At 39.7% G+C, this 26,433-nt stretch overlaps 1 protein-coding gene across 2 annotated transcripts in view; it reads left to right on the forward strand.

Moving 5' to 3' along the window:
• Positions 1 to 26,433, forward strand: part of LOC137176927 (protein SON) — a 52,777-nt gene that overhangs the window by 18,573 nt on the left and 7,771 nt on the right. For both annotated transcript variants that reach the window (XM_067582964.1, XM_067582962.1), the window contains exons 9-15: positions 1,436 to 1,588; positions 2,130 to 2,305; positions 3,790 to 3,924; positions 4,088 to 4,174; positions 6,166 to 6,384; positions 22,058 to 22,168; positions 23,815 to 23,931. In XM_067582964.1, the coding sequence (XP_067439065.1) occupies positions 1,436 to 1,588; positions 2,130 to 2,305; positions 3,790 to 3,924; positions 4,088 to 4,174; positions 6,166 to 6,384; positions 22,058 to 22,168; positions 23,815 to 23,931 (998 nt within the window). The remainder of the gene's footprint in view (positions 1 to 1,435; positions 1,589 to 2,129; positions 2,306 to 3,789; positions 3,925 to 4,087; positions 4,175 to 6,165; positions 6,385 to 22,057; positions 22,169 to 23,814; positions 23,932 to 26,433) is intronic.

Genomic DNA, 26,433 nt, shown 5'->3' on the forward strand with positions numbered 1-26,433 from the left:
TCATGCATTTCACAATTCTAAAAAGTAACACATAAGCTTTAGATAAAGTGTATTGGTCACTGGCATGCTCAAGGGGGAATGTTGGGTCTCTGTAAAATAAAGAGTATGGTTTTGACCTGCTCTATGTGAAAAGTGCCCTGAGATCATTTCTGTTATGATTTGGCACTATATACATAAAAACTGAATTGAAAAAATTGAACTGGTTTGTAAAAGATTTTAACAATTAACATTCCTTCATCCCCTCCCTCCCTCCCTCCCTCCCTCCAAAAATACTGAAAAATGCTGAAAAAGTGCCTGAACTTAACTATTTGCCTAAATATAATGACAATAATAATGACATTTAGTAAACAATTAACATTCAACATTTGTGTAAATGAAGCTGCATTCACTGTCCCTATTCACATATTCACCTGTTGAGCAAACATAACACATAAAATACAAGGAAAGGAAATAGTGAATATATAATTGTACATTAGGCATTACTTGAATGTCTGACATTAATAACACAAACACAACACCACAAACAACATTACTGCTGATTATAGTTAATGCAGATCAATTTGACACTAGAAACTCAGATTAATTTAGCTAACATTGAATGCACCACTTTTACAGAAGGGAGTAAACGTCCTTAATTTTGTTGTATTTCTTAAGTTCATCATATCATCACTATTTTGTAGCTTGTGGGGGCTAAAGATGCATACATTTTTCACAACTTTATAACTAACTTAAACAACTTGGTGAAATGTGTTAAGTGACAGTATCCATACCTGCTTTGCATCTGATGTGCAATGACATTAATAGTCATGAAGCATATTTAAATTTTACTACTTTTACAAACCTGTTCATAGGCATCTTGGATGTCCTCATGATTTTGCTGCTTTAAGGAAGCTGTAGGCATCTATGCCTTTAGGCTTTGTTTAGTATAACCTTACTTGCCTGGCGTTGAGCTACATATTCTGGCTACATCTCAAAGTCCCTCAATTCTGACAATCCATTACGTCATACCGATCAGTTCCATTTCCAATGGAGCTGCTTTTTCAAGATTTTGGTTTCTTTGACTCTTGATATCACAGCTTCGCCAATTCATAACAGCAACAATTTTGTATGTTTTAACCACTCAGGCTCAGTGAGGAGTGTGATATCATGTGAAAATTATAATCTATACCCTCTATAGGTATATTTTCTGAATTTTGTTAACCACAGGTAAGTTTAAATATAGGAAGTTGTGAGCAATTGCTCAACTTTCCAAAACTAGAACAATGAGTATGTATGTATGTTAGCAATTATTAACTTGGTTTGGGAAAAGATATCTGAACATGTTGAGATCATCACAGTATCAAGAAACTTGCTTAAAACAGTTATCACGTCAATAAATCTATTAATTTCATTGGTTTGTTGATTGTATTTATGTTTATTCTTTGTGTTTCCTCAGATAAGGACCAGTTGTTGGAAATTGCCAAGGCTAATGCTGCTGCCATGTGTGCCAAAGCAGGTATGCCCATCCCTGCCAGCCTAAGGTCCACAGTGCTTCCCCTGGCCCTGCCAAGTATGGCCATGAATGCTGCTATGGCTAGTATGACTGCAGGTATGATTTTGACTCTTGTCTCCTTTCTGTATGCCGTTTCTTTTCTAGAATTACTAATCTAGCTATTGTATTGTCATCCCTATAAAAGCTTTGTCGTTCAAGAACTGACCATGATAGAACTGAAAGCAAAATGTCAACCTCATAGTTAAAAGGAAGGTATGAAAAACTGTTTGTCATGATTAAATTATGATTTATTTAATGTAACCTTCGTAAAGATGATAATTTTTAGTTTTTGTTTAAATAGTTTTAGTTTTAGTTTTTTAAATTTGTGAAGATTTTGGAGGTTAGTTAGTTTGTGCTGCTGTTTAATTGTATTCCATTATATTGGAAGGTGTTTCTAACATTTATATATCCAATATGTCTAACTTAATTGATCTCAGGGGGGCAGTTTCGCTTGATTTCATGTTTACACTACAGATTTGTTCTGAAGGTCATCTTTTGTGACAAACAGTTGATAAGCTTTGATCTAACCCTTCGCTACAGTACTTGTTTTTCATTGGCTCCTGTGTTGTTGTCTTTCTCCATGTCTCTATCTCTGCAGCCACCATGACAGCAGCCTTGTCTAACATAGGCACTCTGTCTTCACTGCTCCCACTGCCCTCTATTACCAACAAACCACCTCCTGTCCCTGCTCAACCCAACATTGCTGCTTTGGAGGAAGTGAAGCGGAAAGTAGCAAAGCAGGCCAACAGCATCAGCATTAAGGAGTTCACTGATGTAAGGCTACAGAAACTACACGGCTTGTACTATACATGTTAACAATGTATTATTTAATGGAGTTTCACTGCACACAGCAAAAAAATCAAATGTGCTATTCAAGTAAAAATCATTCTCTAACTTCTAGTCTGTAACGAATATGTACTACTGTTTCATAAACTAGACAAAGTCACTAACAATAACAAATCATAGACCATCACAGATCATGGGCAATTGTTTGGGAGGCCAAACCTAACTCAAAACTAATTACCGGTCTCCAAAGCCAGACATTTTCAAATTCTACACATAGAAACTTTTAAGTATCTGGAAAGTCAATTTTCAATTAAATTAAATTTTATTTATATAGCGCCAAATCACAACAGAAGCAACTCAGAGCACTATTCATACAGAGCGGGTCAAGACCGTACTCTTTAATTTACAGAGACCCAACAATGCCCCCATGAGCAAGCACTTGGCGACAGCGGCAAGGATAAACTCCCCTTTAACGGGAAGACACCTCGAGCAGGCCTGGACTCTAGGTGGGCGGCCATCTGCCTTGACCACAGTGTATCTATAATGTGAATTACAATATGACAATTAATATCATGACATGCTAGGGACTGTCAACTGGTAGAGCTTTACTGTTTATACCATGATAGTTGATCCCTTTGTAACATCTGTCCTTGTATTGGGCTGTTGTATCCAATGTTGCAAATCAATGAGGAGGACTGCTTTATGGTAGCAGGATTTTTGAATCAGTGTGAAGTGCCATGATTTGTCATTCTCTTGATTTGCCAAAACATTAAATATTTTAATGTTTTATCTATAAATTCAAAGTTGAATTTCCAACAAATATACTATATCACAATATATTGTATGTTGCTATTTTAATTTTTGATAAGACACAATAGAAGTTTTCATCCATATTTGTCAGAGTTCTGAGTACCCAACATGTATTGCAAACACAGGAGAACAGATATCTTTATATGCTGATGATGTACTCTCTTGTTCTATCAATCAGTCATTTCATCCTCTGCAATGTTGCAACAGTCGAGAGAGGTAAACAGTAGAATTAGAACTATCCAGAGGACCCTGAATTTTTTTGCTTGAGCTTAGCCAATGCATATTTTCCTTAGTTATGCTTGATTTGAAGCTTGATTGTTTATGAATAGTAGAATTGTGAACACATCCTTGAAAGTTCTGAATGCTCTGGATTTACATAGGATAAAGAGCAATTCCACACTAAATCTTACTCTGTAGGTTGAAAGTGCCAAGTCTGTTGCACTTCAGACCCAGCAACACACTTGGGTGTAGTCAGATGGGGCCTGTGACCACACCCAACTTTAATGTTGAGCTTCACCATAGCACTCTGTGATGCGCACTATGGTATAGTGGACCGAGTAAGCAGCAACCATGAGAAACTTCCAAACTGTGGTGTGGTAAAACAATGTTTTTACAATGCTAGCAGACAGTGCTTAATTTTCTGTGTCTGTATGTGTTTGTAGAAATGCAAGATGATTGTGGACAGTAAAGGAGAGCTGCCAGTGGCAATGCCACATGTATCAGATGAAGAGGATGATGGGAAACCCTTTGGAGGATCAGCTCTTCGTGAGCAAAAAGCCATCAGCTTCAGCATCAATGTAACTTCCACACACTGGCTACACTGTGTCTTATATAAATCTACATATTAACACTTGACATCCTCATCTAAAGCACACATGCCAACTATTTCTACTAATGTGTGAATTTAGATGCTGAAAAGCTGCTGAACTCATCTATTTTCTTTTTTCCTCATCTTTCCAGAACACGACAGTTCGTCCAGCAGTGCGTAGTGATGCAGGCATGGCCAAGGAGTTTCCAGTTTCTTCAGGATCTCAACATCGTAAGAAGGTATGAATAGATGTGTATTTGATTTGGATCTTGTAACTCTGTGTCAAAGTTTAGTTTTTGAATATAGCAGGTACTCCACAGTGGAAGATGTTGAACAGCAGACCTACTATCACTCCACTTTTTTTTTTCTCTTTTCTTATGACTCAGCACACTTAGTTCTTAAAGTGTGGCTGTTGAATTGCACAATCTGCCATAGTTTATTACTCTTATACTGCAATTAGCGCTAAGTACGGTCTAAAACAGCAGGCTAAACGGAACTTTGTCACTGGCATCAGGTTTTTTCACTGCCAGTCACGTGAATATGGCGCACAGAAAGTGTTGAGTCATACTTCTCACGGCACCTACATTTCCTGAAGGCAACGTGATTGAGGAAGGCCCTCAGCCTTCTTTGTTATACTGGCACTCATGATTCCATGCCACTCCCCATTGATGCCATACCCCCCACGTCTGATTAAGGCCAAAAGTCTGAAACTGAAAAAATATGATTTGAAAGTGAAAAAAATATCTGAAACTGAAAACCTAAGATTTGAAACTGTAAAAAATAAGACCTCAAATATCAAAAATAAATTTGAAAGTGAAAAATGAAAATAAATAATTTATTCAAAAGAATTTCAGAACTGAATCAAAATTATTCAATTATTATTAAAATATTTAACCTGAAAAAACTTTTCCAGCATTTATTTTTAATTTGGATATATTGTTGTATTTTTCAAAGTTCAAGATCAAAACTTGAACTTTCAGTTTCAAATTTTAGTTTTTCAATAACAATTTATTTTTTCAAATTATCAAACTTATTGGCCTGGATTTAGCACCATATGGAAATAGCTGGTAATATGTGCTGCTGAACTAATATCATAGTATTATGACATTCTACATTTTATTACTTTATTTTATTACACTACTTTCTGTGAAGATGTGAAACAAAATGAATATGGGAGCTGCTTTAAGCAAGTGAAAAATGACATGCTCTGTTGGAATATAATAATAACTAGTATTATAAAGACCCATATCTGTTTTGTTTCTCAAAACAGACACACTTTTGAGTCATGGCACACACTAAATGAAAAGAAATAAATAGACTTGAAAAAGACCCTCCCCTGCTCTCCTCCCAAAAAAGTCAAGTCTGGAGAAAGCAACAGATAAGTGTCAGTGAGTGACACGTTACTAGATTAAACAACATCAAAGTTGATTTGTTTCATTCTGTTGAAGCTTTCATCTAATAAGGATTTGCTACCACCATGTGCTTCAAAGCATTCACACAAATCTTTGGCTTGTGTCTCAAAATAATTATCAGTGTCACATATATCTTTATAGATCTATATTGTACTATACTATATATAGTCTTCTATTGGTTGTTGACAAGGAAACATGTAAGTCTACTGTACATCTTGGTACATTCTTGATTTGCTGTGCAGGTCAAGGTTTTTTCTTCACCATGCAAATGGTTTTCTGCTCATCCACAAGACTTGTGCTCCTTGGTCAACCAGCTCGATTGCCATTTTACCACTTTTCCTGTATGCATCTGCTATTTATAGTGTCAGTTGTCAATCTCAAATGAAATTTTTGCTTTTTTCCAGCCTCATTATTATCTTCCTCACTTGCATGGTCACCTATTTACTCCTCATATTGACAGACAACACCACCTCACTCTCAGTCAACTTTGACTTTGAACCCATAAACTTTAGGCACTATGGGTTAAAGGGGTTGTATCTCCCACACAGTTCTTTCTTTATTGATGTAAACTTACTTAAATTAGAGCTGATTAAAGCAATTAAAGCTGCTCACTTCAATGTAGTATCCATTATTTTACTTAAAATTGAATGTGTAAGAACAAAATCTGTAACTGTCCAAATGCTTACAAGCAATACGTTAACTGTTTACAAAGGCGCATCTATGTTACTGTTACAAATGTGACAAATGATATATGTGAATGCCATTGTAAAATAATTTCATAATGCCGTGTGAGTAATGTAATCTGTTATGTTGTCCAGGAGGGTGAGGCACTGGGTGCATATGGAGAGTGGGTTCCGGTTGACAAAGCAGCAGATGAAGCTGCAGCTGCCTCCAGAAAGGCCCTGACCACTGTTCCGATAGCGACATCCACCACATCATCGGGTGAAACTGCAACAGCTGCAGCGTTACCGGGGGTTGTGGAACAGCCAGTCTGTGTGGCAGAAAGTGACAGCGTTTTTCCTGACCCACCACTGCAGGTGAGGAGAAGTATACTGTGTATATACTTGGTACCAGTTTTGTTATTGGCATAATTCCTAAGCTGCAAACTGACTATAGGAGGGACTCTGAAAACCACTGACAAATACAGGCATAGGGCCCAATAAATACAATGTCTCAGAAACCCTGAAAGCTAAACTAGGAGAAAAACACTCCTTCAGAGTTTGTACTTAAAGCACTTGGCTGACTATTTTCTATATTTTTCTTATTGTCAATAAATCTCATGTGCAACACCACTGTCCAACCAACAATGAACTGATCCTGCTTACGAGAATTGTGTGTGTATCCAAAGATTGATGTATCTTATTCCTCTGTACCTTAGACCTCCGTTGTTGTCCAGAAATTATTAGAAGAATTACTATAAAAATGCGTCAATGAGCCACACCGCTGTACTGTCCGACACTAACGTCGTTAATGGTTTTATGTGCTATCAGTCATTTCTTTGAACAGTGGTTTTTGTTTTCACATTCAAATATTACACAGTATGAATTCACCTTCAGCTCTATGCATGTTCTTTCTGCGAGTGGAAAGTTTTTTTATAACACTTTGACTGCACATTAATCAGACAGCTGTAGGTTGTTAGAGCAGTTCCTGCAATGACATGTTTATGTTGCACATAATGTGGTAATCTCTGTTTTAAATTTAAAAAATATATAAAGCTTCATATACATTCAGTCAGTGAATATTCATCTCATATTTCTCACTGCATTCTGGATTCTGTGTAGTTTTATAATGGAATCCAGCTGAAAAGGACAACCATTAATGCCCTCACTGACCCACTGACTGACTGACTGCTGCTTGATAGTGTGCAAAGGTCTCTTTACGCCCGGATTTTAAGCAACATAGTTGACTAGTGGGGAAATGCGAGTTTTTGTACGAATGGTTGGAGGATAAGAGTTGGAACCATGGCTGAGGCCTGTCTCTTGGAATAACCATGAGCCGTACTGCTCTGTGTGTCAGAAGGCGATTAGTGCAGCCTCGATGCTATCCAGTCCTACAAGTGCTAGCCACAAAGCTGCTATGGGACGCAAAATGCAGGTCTCTATTGCCGATTCTGTGTAACACCACTGTCACTGTCCCTACCCACCACAGCTGAAGCTACTACAAGTACAGCCACCAATTTCATCATCTATTTACTACTGATCCCCAATTGATGATGGATACCACTCCAACACTACCCACAGAGGTTCTGTGGTGCCTCAACACCGCAGCAAAACACCAATCCCTCATCTCCAATGACCGGATTTCAGATATTTTTCAAGCTATGTTCCAGGATTCAGAAATAGCCAAGAAGTTCACTGTGGAAAAGACAAAAGAGTGTACGCGGTCTAATTCGGTGTAGCCCCATACTTTAAAGAACAGCTTGTTAATATCATCAACAAGGCTGGGCTGTCTGTGCTGATGTTTGATGAGAGCCTAAATGAAGCCACTAAGCCACAGTTGTTATTGGGAGGATGGCTGTGTCTGGGCCAGGTATCTGGGGTCGCAACTCTTGGGACACAGAAGAGCCAAGGACTTGTTGCATCACATTAAAGTAACTGTGTCTCCAGTCTATTAGCATTTGAATTCTTATTACTTATGGAAAGGGTTGTGTTTAGGGCCCGCTTGGGCTATAGCCAAGGGTCTTTTGCTTCAGCCCCGGGTCTTTTTTTACTGCCGAAATATTTAATATGAATATGAATTATGAGCTTGTACAACCAGGTAGATTTTGCAAGCTTCAGACCCTCTTAGACAATTAACAACTCTTATTTAAGAAGCAACTAGCAACAAACCTAGCAAGTTATTTGGACAACTAGGGGAAATGCAAGAAATATACATAAAAATCGATATAGTTTATTCCCATGCATGCTGCTCAGTGTAATCTCAGTCAGCAGCATAGCATCTCTCACTCTCCTCTCGCGCTGTGCTACGCAGGCAGGTGAGAGTGAGTTACTAGGGTTACAGGGACACTCTGTCTCTGTCACTGTCATTTTATTTTACATATACTATATTTTATTCCTATATTTTAGCTGCTGCACAATTTATGTCTTAGACTCTTAACTAGATTTGATTCTTCTTTATACATGTGTTTTATATATATCTGTAAGAGCATTTCTGGAGGGAGCCTGAGATGTAAGAATTTCGTTGCCAACAACTGCTTTGTTGTAATTGTTGTGTACATGACAAAAAATAACTTGAACTTGAACTTAAGGCTGACAACACAGAAGGAGAACAACTAAGGATGGTAGAGAACATAGTAGGAGCAGACTTGGGAAAAAGGATTAGTTTTTACACTTGGTCTGACCATTCGTTCTCTGATTGTAGGGGAGTTGGGGATCTCAGATCATCTGTACATCAGGTTTTCCACCATGTTGCATACTGTTCCCAAACCTCAATTACCTGCTTCTTACAACCGCACAATAAACCTCTCTACTGCAAGAAAATTCTCTGATGCTTATATCGCTTCTTCCCTATCCCGTTACTTCGACACCTGTTCTTCCTGCCTGAGTACAGAAGAGCTAATCACCCAGTTTAACTCTGCTTGCATAGACATCTTGGACTCTGTTGTCCCACTCAACCCTGGCTTAATGACAATACTCGTGCTCTTAGGCAATTGTGCAGAAAAGCAGAAAGAAAATGGAAAAAAGACAGGTTTTATACGACATGATGAGAAGCTGTTTTGTAAACTATCAACAATCCTTTCAAGCTGCGAGGGCACAATACTTTGCTGACATAATTTCAAAAGTACTTTTCAACATAATTAATTCAGTCCCCCCCCCGTCCGCCCTCCTTGTGCTGCTGTCCTTAGCAAGTTATATTAAAGACAAGTTACATTAAAGTCTCACACATACTCACATAATATCTCCTATCATTTCAAACTTTATGTGTTTCCAAATAATATTAGCCAAAGGAAGAATATATAAGGTGAATAGTATTGGTCCAAGCACATAACTTTGTGGAACTCCATGTCTAACTTTGGCATGCTTAAAAGATTCATAATTAATGTGTACAGACTGAAATTGATCTGATGAATAGGACTTAAACCAGCTTAATGCAGTTCCTGTAATGCCAATTAAATGTTCCAGTCTCTGTAATAGGATGTGATGATCAATTGTGTCAAATGCAGCACTAAGATCTAACAAGACAAACACAGAGTCCTTTATCCGATGCAGTTAGCAGATCATTTGTGACTTTCACCAGTACTATCTCTGTGCTATGATGCGCTCTAACTCCTGACTGAAAATCCTCAAATAAACTATTTTTATGTAGGAAGTCACACAACTGACTGTCGACCGCTTTCTCAAGGATCTTAGAGAGAAATGGAAGATTAGATATAGGTCTATAGTTGGCTAAAATGCCTGAATCAAGAGTAGGCTTCATAAGTAGAGGTTCAATTACAGCTACCCTAAGGACTTTGGTACATAGCCTGTTACTAAAGACAGATTGATCATATCTAACAAAGAAGTGCTAACTAAGGATAAGACTTCCTTAAGCAGCCTAGTTGGGATGGGGTCTAAGAGACAGGTTGATGGTTTGGATGAAGAAATTGTTGAAGTTAATTCAGAAAGGTCAGTTGGAGAAAAGCAGTCTAAATATATATCAGGTTTCACAGCTGCTTCTAAGGTTCCTGTGTTTGAGGATAAATGGGTGCCTGTTGAGGGCAGAAGGTGATGAATTCTGTCTATAATTAATAGAATTTTATCATTAGAGAAGCTCATGAAGTCATTACTACTGAGAACTATAAGAATACATGGATCAATATAGTTATGACTCTGTGTCAGCCTGGCTTAAGTGCTGAAAAGAAACATAGGGCTATTTTAATTGTCCTCTATTAATGATGATGATGATAGGCAGCTCTGGCATGACAGAGGGCCGTCCTATATGTTTTAAGACTATCCTGCCAGATTAAGTGAGATTCTTCTAGTTTGGTGGAACGCCAAATCCTTTCAAATTTTCGCGATGTTTGCTTTAATTTGCAGGTTTGGGAGTTATACCATGGAGCTAACCTCTTTTATTATTTTCCTTTTTAAAGGGGCAGTGGAGTTAAGTGTCATTCACAGTGAGCCTGCAGCACTATCAACAATCAAGATTATCAATTTTGGAGGGACTAAAATTAGCATAAGAGTCCTCTGTAGTATTAAGAAATGGCACTTAATTCAATACTGATGGAATTGTTTCCTTAAATTTAGCTTCAGCACTATCAGATAGACATCTAGTGAAGACAGTTTTGTCTAATTGCGTGTAACCCAGCAATAGGAATTCAAAAGTTATCAAGTAATGGTCTGATAAAATAGGATTTTGTGGAAAAACTATTAAATGTTCAATTTCGATGCCATAAGTCAGAACAAGATCAAGGGTGTGATTAAGACACAGTGCTAAGACCATCATTATAGATGTCCACATGAATATTGAAATCACCTACTATAATTACTTTATCTGTACTAAGGACTAAGTTTGATAAAAACTCTGAGAATTCAGATAAGAATTCAGAGTATGGACCTATAACAAATAGAACTGGCTGTAAAGTCTTCCAGGTTCGGTGAGAGAGACTAAGAATAAGGCTTTTGAATGAGTTATAATTAAATTTAGGTCTAGGGTTGATTATTAGGCTTGAGTTGAAGATGGCTGCAACTCCACCTCCTCAGCCAGTATGTCGTGGAATGTGAATATTAATATGACTGGGGGGAGTGGATTTGTTCAGGCTGACATATTCTTCATGACACAGCCAGGTTTCAGTAAGACAAAATAAATCAATATGATGATCTGAGATTAGATCGTTTACTAATGCAGCTTTAGATGATAGTGATCTAATGTTTAAGAGTCCACAGGGCGGCTGTGGCTCAGGAGGTAGAGCAGGTCGTCCACTAATCGGAAGATTGGCAGTTTGATTCCCGGCTCTTCCAGTCCACATGCTGATGTGTCCCTGGGCAAGACACTTAACCCCAAATTGCTCCTGATGGCTGTGCCATCAGTGTATGAATGTGTGTGAATGGTTAGCTTCCTCTGATGGGCAGGTTAGGACCTTGCATGGTAGCCCCTGAACCCAGTCAGTGTATGAATGTGTGTGAATGGGTGAATGTGATTCGTAGTGTAAAAGCGCTTTGAGTGGTCGGGAGACTAGAAAGGCGCTATACAAATACAGTCCATTTACATTTAATCCTCCTATTTTGTTGTACAATTGCAGAGGTGGTGTTAATTTTTTTTAGATTTTTATGAATGACTCCTCCTTTGTTTATTTTAGATTTAATTTATTTAAGTGGTCGGGGGACAGACACAGTTTCTATGTGATTTTGGGTAGGTAACTTCTCTAATAGAAGCGCAGAGAAGTGTGTAGGACTGCAGCTCTGCCTCCTGGTCTCAACTCTGGGCTGTCATGGTTTTGGTCTGCTAATAAACTCAGCCATATTTCTAGATATGAGAGCAGCTCCATCCAAAGTGGGATGTATGCCGTCTCTCCTAATCAGACCAGGTCTTCCTCAGAAAGTCTGCCAATTGTCTGTGAAGCCCACATCATTTACTGGACACCACCTCGACAGCCAACGGTTGAATGATGACATGTGGCTATACACATCATCACTGGTCAGATTTGGTAGGGGCCCAGAGAAAACTATGGAGTCTGATATTGTCTTTGCTTATGTACACACTGACTCAACGTTAATTTTAGTGACCTCCAATTGGCATAACCGGGAGTTGTTACCGCGGACATGAATAACAGTCATACCAAATTTACGCTTATCCTTAGCCAGCAGTTTTAAATTTAATTCAGTGTTGCCCGCTCTGGCCCCAGGAATACATTTGACTATGGCTGCTGGTGCCACTAACTTCACCTTACTCACTATGGAGCTGCCAATAATCAGAGTTGGATTCTCAGCGAGTGTGTTACTGAGTGGGGAGAACCTGTTAGAACAGGTGAACTGGTTGTTGGCGAACCATGGGCTTCTGCTTAGGGCTATGCTTGAAGGTTAGGGCCCCTGGCCCCTAACCTTCATGCCCATGCCAGAAATCTTGGTGTCATTTTCAATCCAGCTTTAAAATTTGAGAAACAAATTAACTCTGTTGTCAAAGTTTGTTTTTTCCAGCTAAGAAATATCACAAACTTAAAGCACTACCCTCATTTAATGACTTGAAGACTGTCACAAATGCCTTGATTTCCTCTCAACTGGATTACTGCAATGCTCTTTTTTTGGGTATTAGCTAGTCATCCTTGTCTTGCTTACAGCGAGTGCAGAATGCTGCTGCTAGGCTACTAACTGGTACCAGGAGGAAAGACAGCATCACACCTGTACGGGTGTCTCAGCATTGGCTACCGGTCAAGTATAGGACTGAGTTTAAGGTTCAATTATTTGTTTTTAAAGCTTTACACGGCCTGGTGCCCCAGTACATCTCTGAGCACCTTTTCTCCCTTTCCAACCCCAGATCTCTCAGATCCTCAGACCAGCTGTCCCTCAATCGAGGCTGAGGGGTAAAGGCGACCATGTGTTTGCTGTAGAGGCCCCAAAACTTTGAAACAGTTTACCTTTTGCAATTAAGTATTCCCCTTCTGCAGACACTTTTAAGGCTAACCTTAAGACTTATTCCCTCAGGCCTTTGAGTGTCCTTAAAGCTTTATGTTTTACTATTACTTATTTATTTGTGTATGCCTATGGGCTAGTATTGTTACGTCATCTCTACTCCTTTTTTGCTGTTACCTGTTATGTTGTTTTATTGTACAGCACTTTGGTCAACTCTGGTTCTTTTTAAATGTGCTTTATAAATAAACTTGATTTGAATTGATGATTTGATAACCTCTGCTGTTTTTTGAAATGCATTTTGCTCTTAATTTCTATGATTGTGGGAGGTAAGGAGTTCCATATTGACATAGCTCTGTACATAACTGTGTACTGTTAAATTATTGAGCTATGTGATATGGCTTTGTAATAAATGACTCATCAACTTCAATAAAAGTAGATGCATTGTTAGACCCCTTATCCAAGGCATTGTTAAATGTTTTCCACAATAGCTTATTGTCATTTTTAATTTCATTAATCCTTATTTGTGACCTGATTTCTGAGTTTACAGTAAATCTGCCAGTCAACCAGACAGTCAGACTCAAATGCTTTTCTCTCTATGGTGTTTCGATTAACCATACAAATTCTCAGTTCATCATCGATCCAGGGTGCCTTAGCTGTTTTAACAGTACATTTCTTAATAGGAGCATACCTGTCAGCTACCGAAAGGAATAGCTTCATGAATAAATCTAATGCTAATTCTGGGTTTTCCTCTCCATATACATTGTGCCATGGTATTTTTTCACCTCCTCTATAAATGAATCTTCATTGAAATTCTTGTATGATTTTTTATAAATTGTTTTTGACCTGCTTTTGGAACTTTAGCTTTCCTTGTAAATTATATATTATATATATATACTATATTTTGATCAATGCACCCAATAGGAACTGATATAGCTTTTGAGCATTGATCAGCTTTTTTGGTGAAAATATGGTCAATGCATGTAGCAGAGGAGTTCCCAGTTTTATTAGTATGTATTCTGGTTGGATGGTTGACTAGCTGTGGCAGATTACACACACCGGTTACAGCCATAAGCTTTTTCTTAAGTGAGCAGGTTGAAGAAAACCAGTCAATATTCAGGTAAACCAATAGATATATGCATACATTATTGCTATCTGAGACTTTGTCCAGCATCTCACATATGATAGAGTTAGCATTAGGTGGTCTATAGCAGCATCCTATTAATATAGCCTTTAAATGAGGCAGATGTACTTGTATCCATAAAACTTTGATGTCCTTCTTCATTAGGTCCTCCCTTTGCTTCATGGGGATATGATTTTGAACGTAAACTGCAACACTGCCTCTATAACTATTTCTGTCTTTTCTGTAAATCTTTTAGCCTTATTTTGTTATTTCAATGTCATCAACTGACTGATCAAAATGTGATTCTAAGATAGCTAATATATGTATATTGTTAGCGTGCAACAGACTCCCAACCTCCTGCAGTTTATTTCTCAGGCTGCAAATGTTTATGTGAGCAATTTATAGCCCCTTCTTTGGAAGATTAAGCAGTTCTGAGTTGTCCATATTGATGTCCACCATAGGTCGTCATTGTACAAGTCAGTTAATTGCACTGAATAAACTATATTACCATCAACCTCTCCTTGGCTTTGCAGGGTGTGTAATTAGCCTTTTGTACCTTAGATAAGCAATTTCCCCCTGATTTCATGCAGCTTTCAAGGCAAGCATCAGGTCCCTTCTCTTTTGTCAGACAGCCTCGGTGAAGTCCTTGTTCGTTCCTTTAAGCTACTTTGCCTTCTCCAGCACTGCAGATCTGTCCTTGAATCTCAGAAACAATCGGCCTTGGTTTGTGCGTGTTAGGCATGAATCCATTCCGTCTCATTGTATTGTGGATTTGCTCCAGCTCGATGTCCCCATCGGATTTGCAGTTTATGTCAAATATGACATAATCTTATGTCATGATTGTAGTCTATAACAAAATGCAGTGCTGTCATCATGAAATGAGACAGCAAAAACTGAATTTTCACACTGGACAAAAGCATTCCTATGATGATTGGAAACGTGAGAGCTATTTATAGTCAATCTTCTGACATTGCGTTGGCAGCTGATCTGATGCAATTCACACATCAGCCTTAACAGTCAGGATTTCATGCATGTTTAAACGTTCATTCACTGCTATTGTCAGGTTGTGACAAGCAGCATGCCTGCACCCTATTGGAGTGGACCCAGAGTGACTAATCAGCTGACATCATTTTAAAAGAACAGCATTGCACAGCGGCCTTAAGCAGCAAATAAAATAGCATGTCCTTCCTTAGGCAGAGAGAAGATGCCTCGTCAGTGCACTCTTCTCTGCCATTCTGTCAATTATTCCATCAGTGCCCAAAGCCATAGGAATGTCTTTTTCTGTAGCCATAAGCATGAACGCTTCAAGATGTAGTGCTCTGTAATCTATTCTTGATGAATTTTGAAGTTGAAAAGCTGCGCTCGTATGCCACTTGCATAACAGAGAGGGTCAGGTCTGGAGTTCTGCTGTTAACACTGTCTCTACTTGAGCTAATGTTAGCAGTATCACCTGCTGTAGGTTGTCATACACCTCTCATGCATCCTTGGCCTCCTCTTCTTGCCGGTGCTCCCCTCTGGAGTCAACCTGTCCAGACTCTTTCCTCCTCCTCTTCATTTGGCGGTGGATTTTGCATGGCAGTGGCATCACTTTTTTGAAAAAATATGTTAATTTATTTGCAGCATTTTTTCTTTTTATCGATGATCTTTTCCGCTCCACCTTTTTGCTTTTTGGTACTTTTATTCATTTGAATAAGCTAGTGTTATTTTCAATTCAAACTCCCCTCTCTCTGTCTTGATTTGATTATTTCCTGCTTGACATCCAACATTACATGGATGGACGCATCCACTTGTGGGGTGGAGGGAGGATGACGGTAGCACTTCCTGCACATGCTTTACAGTATAGGAAGCCTATTGATCGGGACTGTTGGGACTCAGAATAATAATAGAATAAAAGTATTTAAGTGAATTGATAATAATGGGGCACTACCCTGAGGTCAGGGACAAATAATCAAACAGTGAGAACAGTCTCAAAAGGGGGTGTCCAAGAATGTCAACATATGAGTGATATTAACATTATAGCATGAACAGTAAAGGTTTGAATTAGAGCATTGACCCTATCACCAAGCTACTATCACAGCATGTATGCAAACAGTCACAGGAAACTTCTCTTTAAGTGCACAACAGAGTTTATTAACATTAGCAGTATCAACTTTAAATCAATAATGCTTCAATTAATAAGATAGATAAGAGAGAGAGACAGAGAGAGGAAGGGCAGAAGCAAGATGGCGGACGTGACCCACATGGGGGGGAATATGTTACGTGAGAAATCAGGTCAGAGGAGGTGACCGCAAGACTTGAACAGAGACAATGGTTAATGCCATCTGCCGGCTTATCATGTGTCTCTAACAACAGGATAACTTGGGGACAGAGCTGAGCTCTTAACTGAGTTATCTGCCCACCAAATGTGTGTGTGTGCGTGTAGGAGCGTGTATATGCATTGTAGCGGTTTGAACAAACTTAACCCAGCCAAAGTCTGAATAAGACACCATATCAAACCCCACAAAGGATACATGTATTAAGTCTACACATGACCCCAAGTAATGTTTCAAACACAGGATGTAAATGACCATAAACCACAAGAAGAACACTTAGTTAAAATAAAATAATCTCAACCACACCACCAGTTGAATGTTCAAAAAATTATATTTGTGTAAAGTAAGACAAAAGCAAAATTCTTTATAATTTAGTCCAGGTCCATAATTTCATCTCCATAATTCCTTGGAGAGGACAAGATGCTTTTCCCAGCTGCACGAGGGAACACAACACGAACATGGACCAACGTGGACTTAAGCAAGATGGCGGAATGCCATCACAGAATGCCAGTGGTAGGCTTACAAAATGGAGGTTGAACTTCTCCCCTGTTCCTCACTTGTCGGCGTCAGACACCAATAATGATTTTTGAATCTGATTTTGAGATGATACATAAAACAAATCATATAGTCATGTAAATAACACAAATGACAAAGAAATACAAAACTTTCAAATCATCATTCAACCATTGTTTACCAATACCATGTTTTACGTAATATGTTAATTGACATAACCATCATTAGTTATAATTTGGGTGATCGCCACAGCATGATTAGTGAGAGGAGAAAGGAGGTGGAAGCACCAAAGAACAAAAGATCTCAGCGATTGTGAGGAGAAGCGGTGCTTGCTTTTATTAGGCCGCGGTCTGTTTCAACAAATAAAATGCAACCCACAGTCTCACACACGATGGCGAGCTAACACAAAGCAGTCCAAGCAATTGGACAAACTAAGATCAGTTTAGCATGATAAACACAACCAGACAAGCAGCAAACAGCAATAATACTTTCACAGTATTCTCAGCAGCAAAACCGCACTCACAGTCCGTTAATGTCACAACAAACAACAGCAATAAAGCTGAAAATAACACACTTTCATAACCTACCTCTGCCCAGACTTTAGCCCCTCACTTGTGTCACTTAAGGAAGGAAGTTGGGTGTGTTTCAGTCCATCTTTCGGGTCTGGTTCAGCTGCTGACGGAGGGGGGGCATCTTCACCCTCTGTCAGCAGGTTTCACAGTAGCTGATCCTTGCCGGTGTTGCTGAGAAAACACCAGAGTCGACTCACTTAAGGATGAATGAGACACAGAGATTATCCTTGATCCCTCTTCTGCAGGAAAGGGTGAGCATGCTGGGTTGCATAGCGGTCTTCTTCAGATCTGGTAATGTGCTCGGTTGAGCAAGGTTGAGATTGTGTGGCATAGCTAGAGTTTAACATATGTACAGCAGTTACTTCCTTACGTTAGCCATGTCTACAGATTGGAAGTGGAGTTCAAGTGTTCCTCCAGTGTTTATACTCTCAGTGGCATAACAGCTGGCAAGAGGAAATCCCGGGCCGTTTCCAGCGGGTCTCGGCTTTGGCCTGTCTGCTTGTCCTGACAGCAGGACAAGCAGTTGGCTGGAGGAGTTTTAGCTGGTAGGAACAAGTATTCTTTAGGGATAGTAGAAGTGGACAAGTTAGTGCTGTTGGGCCTCAACCATGGGGTCACACAAAGAAAGGCGCAAATGTAAACCCTGAGGCCTGGCCACAAGGCGCCTCTTTTCCTTTGTTCCCCTGAAACAAAGGAACGGCGCCAAGATGCTGCTCACAAACTCCATATCCCAACATGCACCAAGTTCGCACCTAGGTGCTAAACAGGAAATGGTCTCAACAACAGTCTCTCATTGGCAGAGACACTCCTGCGCAGAGGAGCGTCATGATGACACTGATAGGACATCACCGCCCGTTTAAAACCAGAGGACACCCAGAGAAACACGCCTTTCCATTTCAACTGAGCTAGTGGAAACTTTGGTCCCTCTGTGAGTCAGCTTGACTAAAGGGAGTACCCCACGCCCTTTTTTTTTTTTTCCCTCACTGAAGACTCCCCCCGCCGGACGAGACGAGACTTTGCCATGTTAACCCAAACAACATCCCTGGATCCAAGAGAGACCACTGCTGCAACCAGCTCTCTCACCTCCTGCAGAAGGAAGAAACAGATTTTCTTCACGAAGACATCAATAACTTCTCTGCTTCGCTCTTCTTCAACTGAGTCGACTCTGCTGTTTTTTCTGCCACAGCGCCGAGAATCACCCTGCTGTGAGACCTGCACAGCGCATACGGCACCGTCAACATCCAAGCCGAGGAACCAAGCCGGACCGAAACACGGACTTAACACACACACCCTGCTTGCTTTCTGAAGCGACCAAGTAAGAGACTTAAGTCTGGGCAGAGGCAGTGTTAGATTGTGTGTTCTTTTCAGCCACAGTGCTGTTGTTAGCTTTTAGCTTTTAAGCTTTATTGCTATTGTTTATTGTGTGACTTAACAGACCGCCGAGTCTATTTGTCCTGCTGTAGTATTTAAAGTTTGCTGCCTGTTTAGTTGTGTTCACCACGCTAGACTGTTTTTGTGTTTGTCCCGCTCGGGACTACTGCTGTGTCTAGTACTACTACTACTACTACTACTACTACTACTACTACTACTACTCCTTATCCGCCATCAGACATGTGTGTTTTACACGGAATTGGGTGAGTGCAAGACGTCAACCACCAGGCAGCGCCATCTTGCTATTGTCTAACCAAGACATCGCCTAACTTCCGCCACTTGATTCTTGCGTGACGTGACTTCCTCCCATAGTCATATCTGCGTCCCAAATCCTCAATGTCATCACGCCAGATCACGTCACCATCTTGTCACAAACAAACACTCACAGGCATTCACCTGCATTTTCGGATCAGCAAAAAAAAGAAGGGAGACAAATATAACTTTGTTTTCCATTTATTCTGTAAAACATTTAATACTCAATAATCAATTGTTAAATTAAAGTGCAATATGAGGCATGATACCTTCCCCCTTTAAACATGATAGTGAAGGAAACAATAGCGTGACTTGATGATAACTTACAAACATGAACACACGTCTTGTCTTGCAGGTTAGCTTGTTGAACGAGCCACCAGACAAACATTCCCCCAGGGAAAAGTGCACTGCTAACGTCAGGTAGCAGCTAGATAGCTAATTAGCTGCTCAGCTGCAGCACATTAAACAGTGTGTAAATATACCTGCAGATGTCACTTCAGACCCGTTAGATGCTGGTGTTACATACTCCCCCCCTGCTGGATGGGATATGTATAATAATTAATAATTCTATTTACCATGTGTGTGCTTTCTCCCAGGTGGCCCTGATCTGATAATTGAGGGAGAACCTATAAAGAGGGCAGGAATGTGACTCTCTCTTCTCCATTTTCCAGCCTTGGCAGCAGCTGTTTTGTTCTTGTGTTTGTTCTGCTATGTTTTAGCTTTGTCTTTGTTAGTTTTTGGTTTATTTGGTGGGTCTGGTAGTCCTCTTTTGTGGCTTTATTTCTGTTGGGTTTAGTTCTTATGTGGATTTAGGTTAGGGGAGAGAGCCCAGATCCTATGGCCCTTTGTAGGTTGGTCTGCGTGTCTCCTCTTCTTTTTGTTCTTCTTGGCTGGCTCACCAGCTTTTGTTAGTAGTTGTTGTTGTTTGTGTTAATAAAGTGGTTTAATTGTGGTGAATTCTCCTGACTTTTAGTTATGTTGGGCCTTCTATGGGCGAGCTGTTTTTAGAGGGTCGTAACACTGGTTTGGTCGTTGCTCTTCAAAATCCCTGTTAGCAACACGCTGTCTGTCCATTACTTACAGCAGTTTGTTTACTTTGTCTCCAATGAGACATTAAATTTTGCAGTTAATCCGCAGTTCACATGCGTGATGAACAGTGGAGTGCAATCCGTACGGATCACAGATAAACTACGTTCTTTACACCAATAGTGTTTACTTTAATGAACTCAACTCAGGCTCATAATAACCCAACATCTGTGTTTCAGCATGCAACAAACTCTCCACTTTATGCATGACTTCCTGTACACATGCAGGTCACAGTCAAGATACTTACATCATTTACACAAGTTTGAGTTTTATATCTGTCATCTTAATATCGTAAGTTTGTACTTGTTAACTCAGCTTTAAAAAGTCAGTATACTCATGTCTGTGCTTGTAAACCTGTCAAAAGTCTGAGGGCCCTATTTTAACGCTCTAAAGCGCATGGTCTGCAGCGCATGGTGCAAGTGCAGTTAGGGTGTGTCCAAATCCACTTTTGCTATTTTAACGGCAGAAAAATGGTCGCTGCGCCAGGCGCATGGTTCAAAGGAGTTGTCCATAGTCTCTTAATTAATCATGGGTGTGTTTTGGGCGTAACATGCAATAAACCAATCAGAGTATCATCTCCCATTCCCTTTAAAAGCATGGTGTGCTTGCACCTTGGCTGATTGCTCTTATGATGGCGTATTTGCCAAGTAGTAAGAAGGGACACTTCTCTGCAGAAGAATCGGATCTGCTGGTGCGCAAAGTTAAAGCGCATGATCCATAACGAGCACACTGCTGCTCCTGGACCCTCCCATGGCCCTAGACCACCAGTTCAAGGTCCTGTTTGTTAATTTGTTGCGAATGTATTTTCATTTTATTTTTGAAAAGGTTTATTTTTTAATTACAGCTTTGGTTTCTGTAAAATCGTTTTGTTCAGTCATGGAATAACAGGTAAAATCAGTGAGGTTTTAATTGCTGAAAGTATGGAAACCTGATCGCTTTATTCTCAAAAATGTTAAAGAATATTTGTTAAATATTGTTCAAAAATTAAATCATTAATTTTAATCATGAAAAGAATCATCAACACAGTTATCAGGACTTGATTATTTCCAAGGTGCTGATCCTGCTGCTGGCAGCAGCTAGAAGCTGTACAGATTTATTCCCTTCTTTAGTTGAATCATTGTTTTCACCTCATTTATTTCCTCATGTGTTCCTCATGTCATCATGTATTGATGCAGCAGGAAAGTTGATCTGTGTCTGATCTGTTGTTGTTTGTCTGTTTAAATACCTACGTGTATCGCCACGATTGGTCAAATAATTAGACAATTTTATCCGTCATTACTGCGATTAGTTAATTCTGATAAATATTAGGGCTAACCATTATGACATCTATTTTTTTAAAAAGTGAAGATGTAGCCTACACAATAATAATCTTTCACATTGTAATCCTTTTATTTGTAATCTTTTGCATGTTTGTGCACTGCTTCACATCCGTGTGTGTGTAAAAAGCAGAGTGCACGCGCGTTGTGCACCCGCCTATGTAGGCGCATATTACTGTCTTGATAATGCGCCCTTAAAATAATAGTGAAACACTGTGTCATTGACTTCAGACCAGGTTTTTGTTGGTCAATAGCACAATCGCTCTCTGCTGCCTCAAGATAGCAATGCGCCAACAATACGCCTGACCACACCTCATTTTAAGACCAACATGCCCATGGGTGCTCTGATGGGCGCAAGTGCATTTGCTATTTAAACAACATGGGCACTGGACGGGAAAATGACAACTGCATCAGTCTTAAACTAACAAAGACACTTGCGTCGCGCTTGGCGCCACTTTGTGCCGGGCGTAAGATGAGTGTGCAGACACCTACCTCTTTGCCTTTCAGCTTGTAAAGTCTGAATTTTTTACATTCACATTCATTTGTTCTCTCTCCCTGCAGCCTGTGGATATCTCTCAGGCTGTAACCGAGAGGATTAAAGCTCAAAGGCGATTGGCGGAGAATCCCTATGATGTCAGCGCCATCTGCATGCTCAGCCGGGCACAAGAACAGGTATAATACATATATCTTATCGATCATTATTAATACATACACTCACAAAAGTTAAATAACATTAAGATAATGAACAAAATAACAACACTTAGAGTCTGCCATGCTATTGACTCTGTCTAGCTTTGTTCAGGCAAAATATTACATAACTATTGGAAATCATTACATTATTAGATTATTATTACTAGAGTCATACTGATACAGGTTTTTAAGGCTGATGCTAATTTAAATATTTGAGGGTTTTAAAAAATCTCATAACAGTATGTGGGCTGATCATTTTTTAACAAATACAGAACATAAAGAAACATTTTTGATAAGGATCCCTTACATTAAGTTAATGAAGAGCTCTTACCAGTGACTGCCAGTCACACATCAACCAAAGGAGATGCCCAGGTGGAGCAGAGTTTCCCAATTTGAACCTGTTTTGCCCTGTGATAAAACAGCCAAAAGGGCTTCAAACCCAATATTTGAACCAGGAAATAAAGATAATATAATTTAAGTAGAGAAACAATGTTGAAGCAAATTTGAAGAAGACATTTCTATGGCAAGACAACTTCCATTAATACCTACTAATCTACACATTCAAAATTTTCCCGTACTGTAGTTTTCTGTACTTTTAATGTACAGTTTTATTTTTTACCTTTTAGAGTAAAAAAAAGTTGCAGAGAACAGTACCTAAACCTGGAGATACTTCAACACTCATGAATGAGGTGCAAAATTATTTATTGAGATTAGTTTTAGTGCAAACTTGGACTCTGTGATGGTGCACCTTTGATTCCAAATTGCATTGGGTGTTTTAACCCCTTCATACTTGCTTGCAAATCTAGTTATTATTGTTGTTGTTTATGTTGTTAATTATAGAAAGCAAGGTTATAAACAAAAACAAATTTCACAATAAGTATTGGGGGCTATGGAGGAGTGTCTGGATCAGCTTTCACTGTCACTTATCTCAATGTACACAAGTTTATTTCTAGTGTTTTTACATCTACTAACCAATCTATTTTTTTTTCCATTTCGAGACAGCTGTTTTGGAACATGATGATTAGGACCGCAACTAATGATTATTCTCATTATCCATTAATCTCTCAATTTTTGTCTCAATTAATTGATTAGTTGTTTGGTTTAAAATGTCAGAAAATGGTGAAAGTTTTCGATCATTGTTTCCCAAAGCCCAAGTTGCAACCTAAAATGTCTTGTCTTGTTCCAATCAACAGTCCACAACCCAAAGATATTCAATTTACTGTCATAGAGGACTAAACGAACCAGGAAATATTCACATTTAAGAAGCTGGAACCAGAAAATGTTGGTATTGTTTCTTAAAAAATTTCTCAAAATGATTCATTGATTATCAAAATAGTTATATCTAATAGTAAATAGCTGATTAATTTTCTGTTGATCAGCTAATCAGTTAATTGACTAATCATTGCAGCTTCAGTGATGATTAGCTACAATATTAATATTTCCAAAGCTCAGCTTTAAACTTCTGTTCTGCTGTTAGTAGTCAATTCTGCTGTATGTGTCTTTCTATTCAATCGGATGCTCTGCACAACGTTTCCAGAATGTCTACTCAGTTATACTAGTAGATGTGATCAGTTCTTTGATTGTCTGATGTAATGGAATTTTTTTTTTAATATTTAAATTTTTTATAGGTTGATGCATGGGCCCAATCCAACACTGTTCCTGGTCTTTTCACTGGTTCTACAGGAGCCCAGGTCCTCAGCTCGGAGGAACTATCCACCAGCGGACCACAAGCATGGCTGAAGAAGGTAAAACTAAATGATCTTTCTGGTAAGGTACAATGAGTGGTCTCGATCAAATGATCGACAGATTTTATTGCATTCTCTTTGAGCTTTTCCCCATTTTCTCCCTAAAAGTTCCCCTGTGTACTGCGGTCCTTGTTGCTGTGAACTCCACTGCATGTGTAGGCAGAGATGCTACAATGTATGTTTTATTTGAGCTGGCTCACTCTTCGAGATGGTGCCCATTCATTGCAATGAAAACTCTACTGTTTTGGACCCACTGGCACATGCACAATTTTAATGTCTTTCTGCCTGGCCCCACCTGCTTGTCCCAAAGATTTTGAATTGAGATGACGTCACATGCATAAAATTGTTTTTCTATGCTCTGGGAAGATCAGCACTGAAGATAGACACTGGCAAGAATAGAAATGTAGGGAGAAGAATTTGAATGTACTTTGAGTACTTGAAGCTCTGCCAATTTCACACCTATGCACAACCTGACCAATGAAAAAAGTTATAAAACATTTTATGATGCAGACCCCCTGGTCCAAAAATCGAAAGGAGCATTTGAAATAAGACATTAGTAACTGCTCTCATGGGATGTGGAAATGTAGTCTGAAAAGATAGGAGATGGGCAGTAACTAGGATTAGCTGCATGCAGGGCTGGTGGCTGACTTTTATGGTCCAGGTGGGAGATGGCAAGAGCCAGAATGACCTGGGCTGCCTCCCTAGTAAGAAAGGGGAAAATCCTCCTGATGTTTTTTTTACAGGAGGAATCCACAGGAGCAAGCTACTTGCGGCCATGTTTGCTGAGAACAACAGTTCATTATCCAAGGCTAGACACAAGTTCCTTACTGTAGTTTGGTGGCCTGCTGATAAACGTCAAAATTTTGTCTGAGCAGCTGCCCACACTCTTAAAACCCCTGACTTATATGTTCCTTGCCCCACTAAATTGGGCCAAGATTTATTTTCAAACTTTTCTCCTGTTCAGGGTTATACTGTTGTATCCTTAACTACTATGTATATAAACATTGTTGTAAATGATAGGTGATATGCATATTATGAATAGAGAAATGTAAATGTTTGTGTTACATGATCTGCAAGTGACCGTTGGCTATCAAGAGTCATGACAATATGTATACATACATATTGTAAATGGATTGTGGTCTTTTTTCTTTCTTTGTGGATTACTCTGAGTGGATTTTACTGGATTATTCTACTTGCTGATCATTATTTTATTTTTTGACATATTTCTGTGATTCTTCACAAATTCACAAAATGGCTCATGTTGATTTGCCATGTACCACTGACTGTCCCAATATTGCTCTGATCAGTAAGGCCAACAAACATATTGGCTGCCTAAAAGAGGACATCCAGCGGATTTCAGAAGAGCTTAGAAAGAAAGAAGCTATGCTCTCTAACTACATTAAGACTGCTACAGCCCAGGCTAACCATATTTCAGTCCTGAACTCCCCAACTTATGGTAATGAAACTCTCGACAACACTGGCCCATGGTCTCACCACTGTCATAGGCCCTCTGAGATCATGGACACCACCATTGCTTGGAACAGTTCTGCCTCTGGCAGCTGCTCCACTCCTCAACCATATACTCCATGGACTCAGGTAGTGCTCAAGCACAGGTCAGGGAGGAGAGGCAGACCGTCCAATTATCCCTGCCAACCACTAATTGCTTCTCTCCCTTGAAGTGTCCTGCTGGTGACAGAGATGTCACTGAGAGCCAGCATCAGCCTCTGCCAGGCTGGGTGAGCCATGAGGTGGAAGGTGCTAGGAGGTAACTGCACCTCGACAGTCCCCTCCAAGACTGCCTCTGAGACCATCTTTTCAGCCTCCCTGCACTCACCCAAAAACTTCTGCAAACTTGGGATCAAACTGTTTTCCTATCCCTCAACCGCCACATCCACCCACGGACGTCATGGACCCCACTATCACCACTCTGGTTGTTGGAGACTCTGTAGTATGGGACATTGCCCTGCCTGGGTCTCTCTGCAACTCAAAGACTGTGTGCTTTCTGGGTGTCAGTGTGCAAGGACTGCAGCAGATATTTCCAACAATTCTGGACAGACATCCCAAGCGATACTGTGGGTTATCCATGTGGGAACAAATGATGTGGGTCACTGTGAATCTGAGGAGTTAAAATCCGACTTCTCTGACCTGATCTCTGGCCCTCTTCCCATTCACTGCAAAGGCGATGGAGCATTGGTCCATATTGTTCTCCATTCATGAATGGTTTAAAGTCTACTATAATGCTGTTGGCATCATTTTTGTTGACACTTTTAACTTGTTCTGGGCCAGACCCTTCCTTTTTGCACATGATGGTGTCCACCCCAGCAAAATAGGTTCTCACTTCCTGCTAGGTAATATCTCCACCTTTTTTGCCCCCTGATACTCTACTGTGGTAGAGAAGTGTTCTACTCAGGTAATTGCATCTCTGGTTAATTGTGTTTCCTGTCTCCTACCACATCCGTGCCATATCTACCTGAGCATGGCCCCTCCCAGTTTACACACAGT

Source organism: Thunnus thynnus, chromosome 24, assembly GCF_963924715.1.
Source record: "Thunnus thynnus chromosome 24, fThuThy2.1, whole genome shotgun sequence".
Taxonomy (NCBI): domain Eukaryota; kingdom Metazoa; phylum Chordata; class Actinopteri; order Scombriformes; family Scombridae; genus Thunnus; species Thunnus thynnus.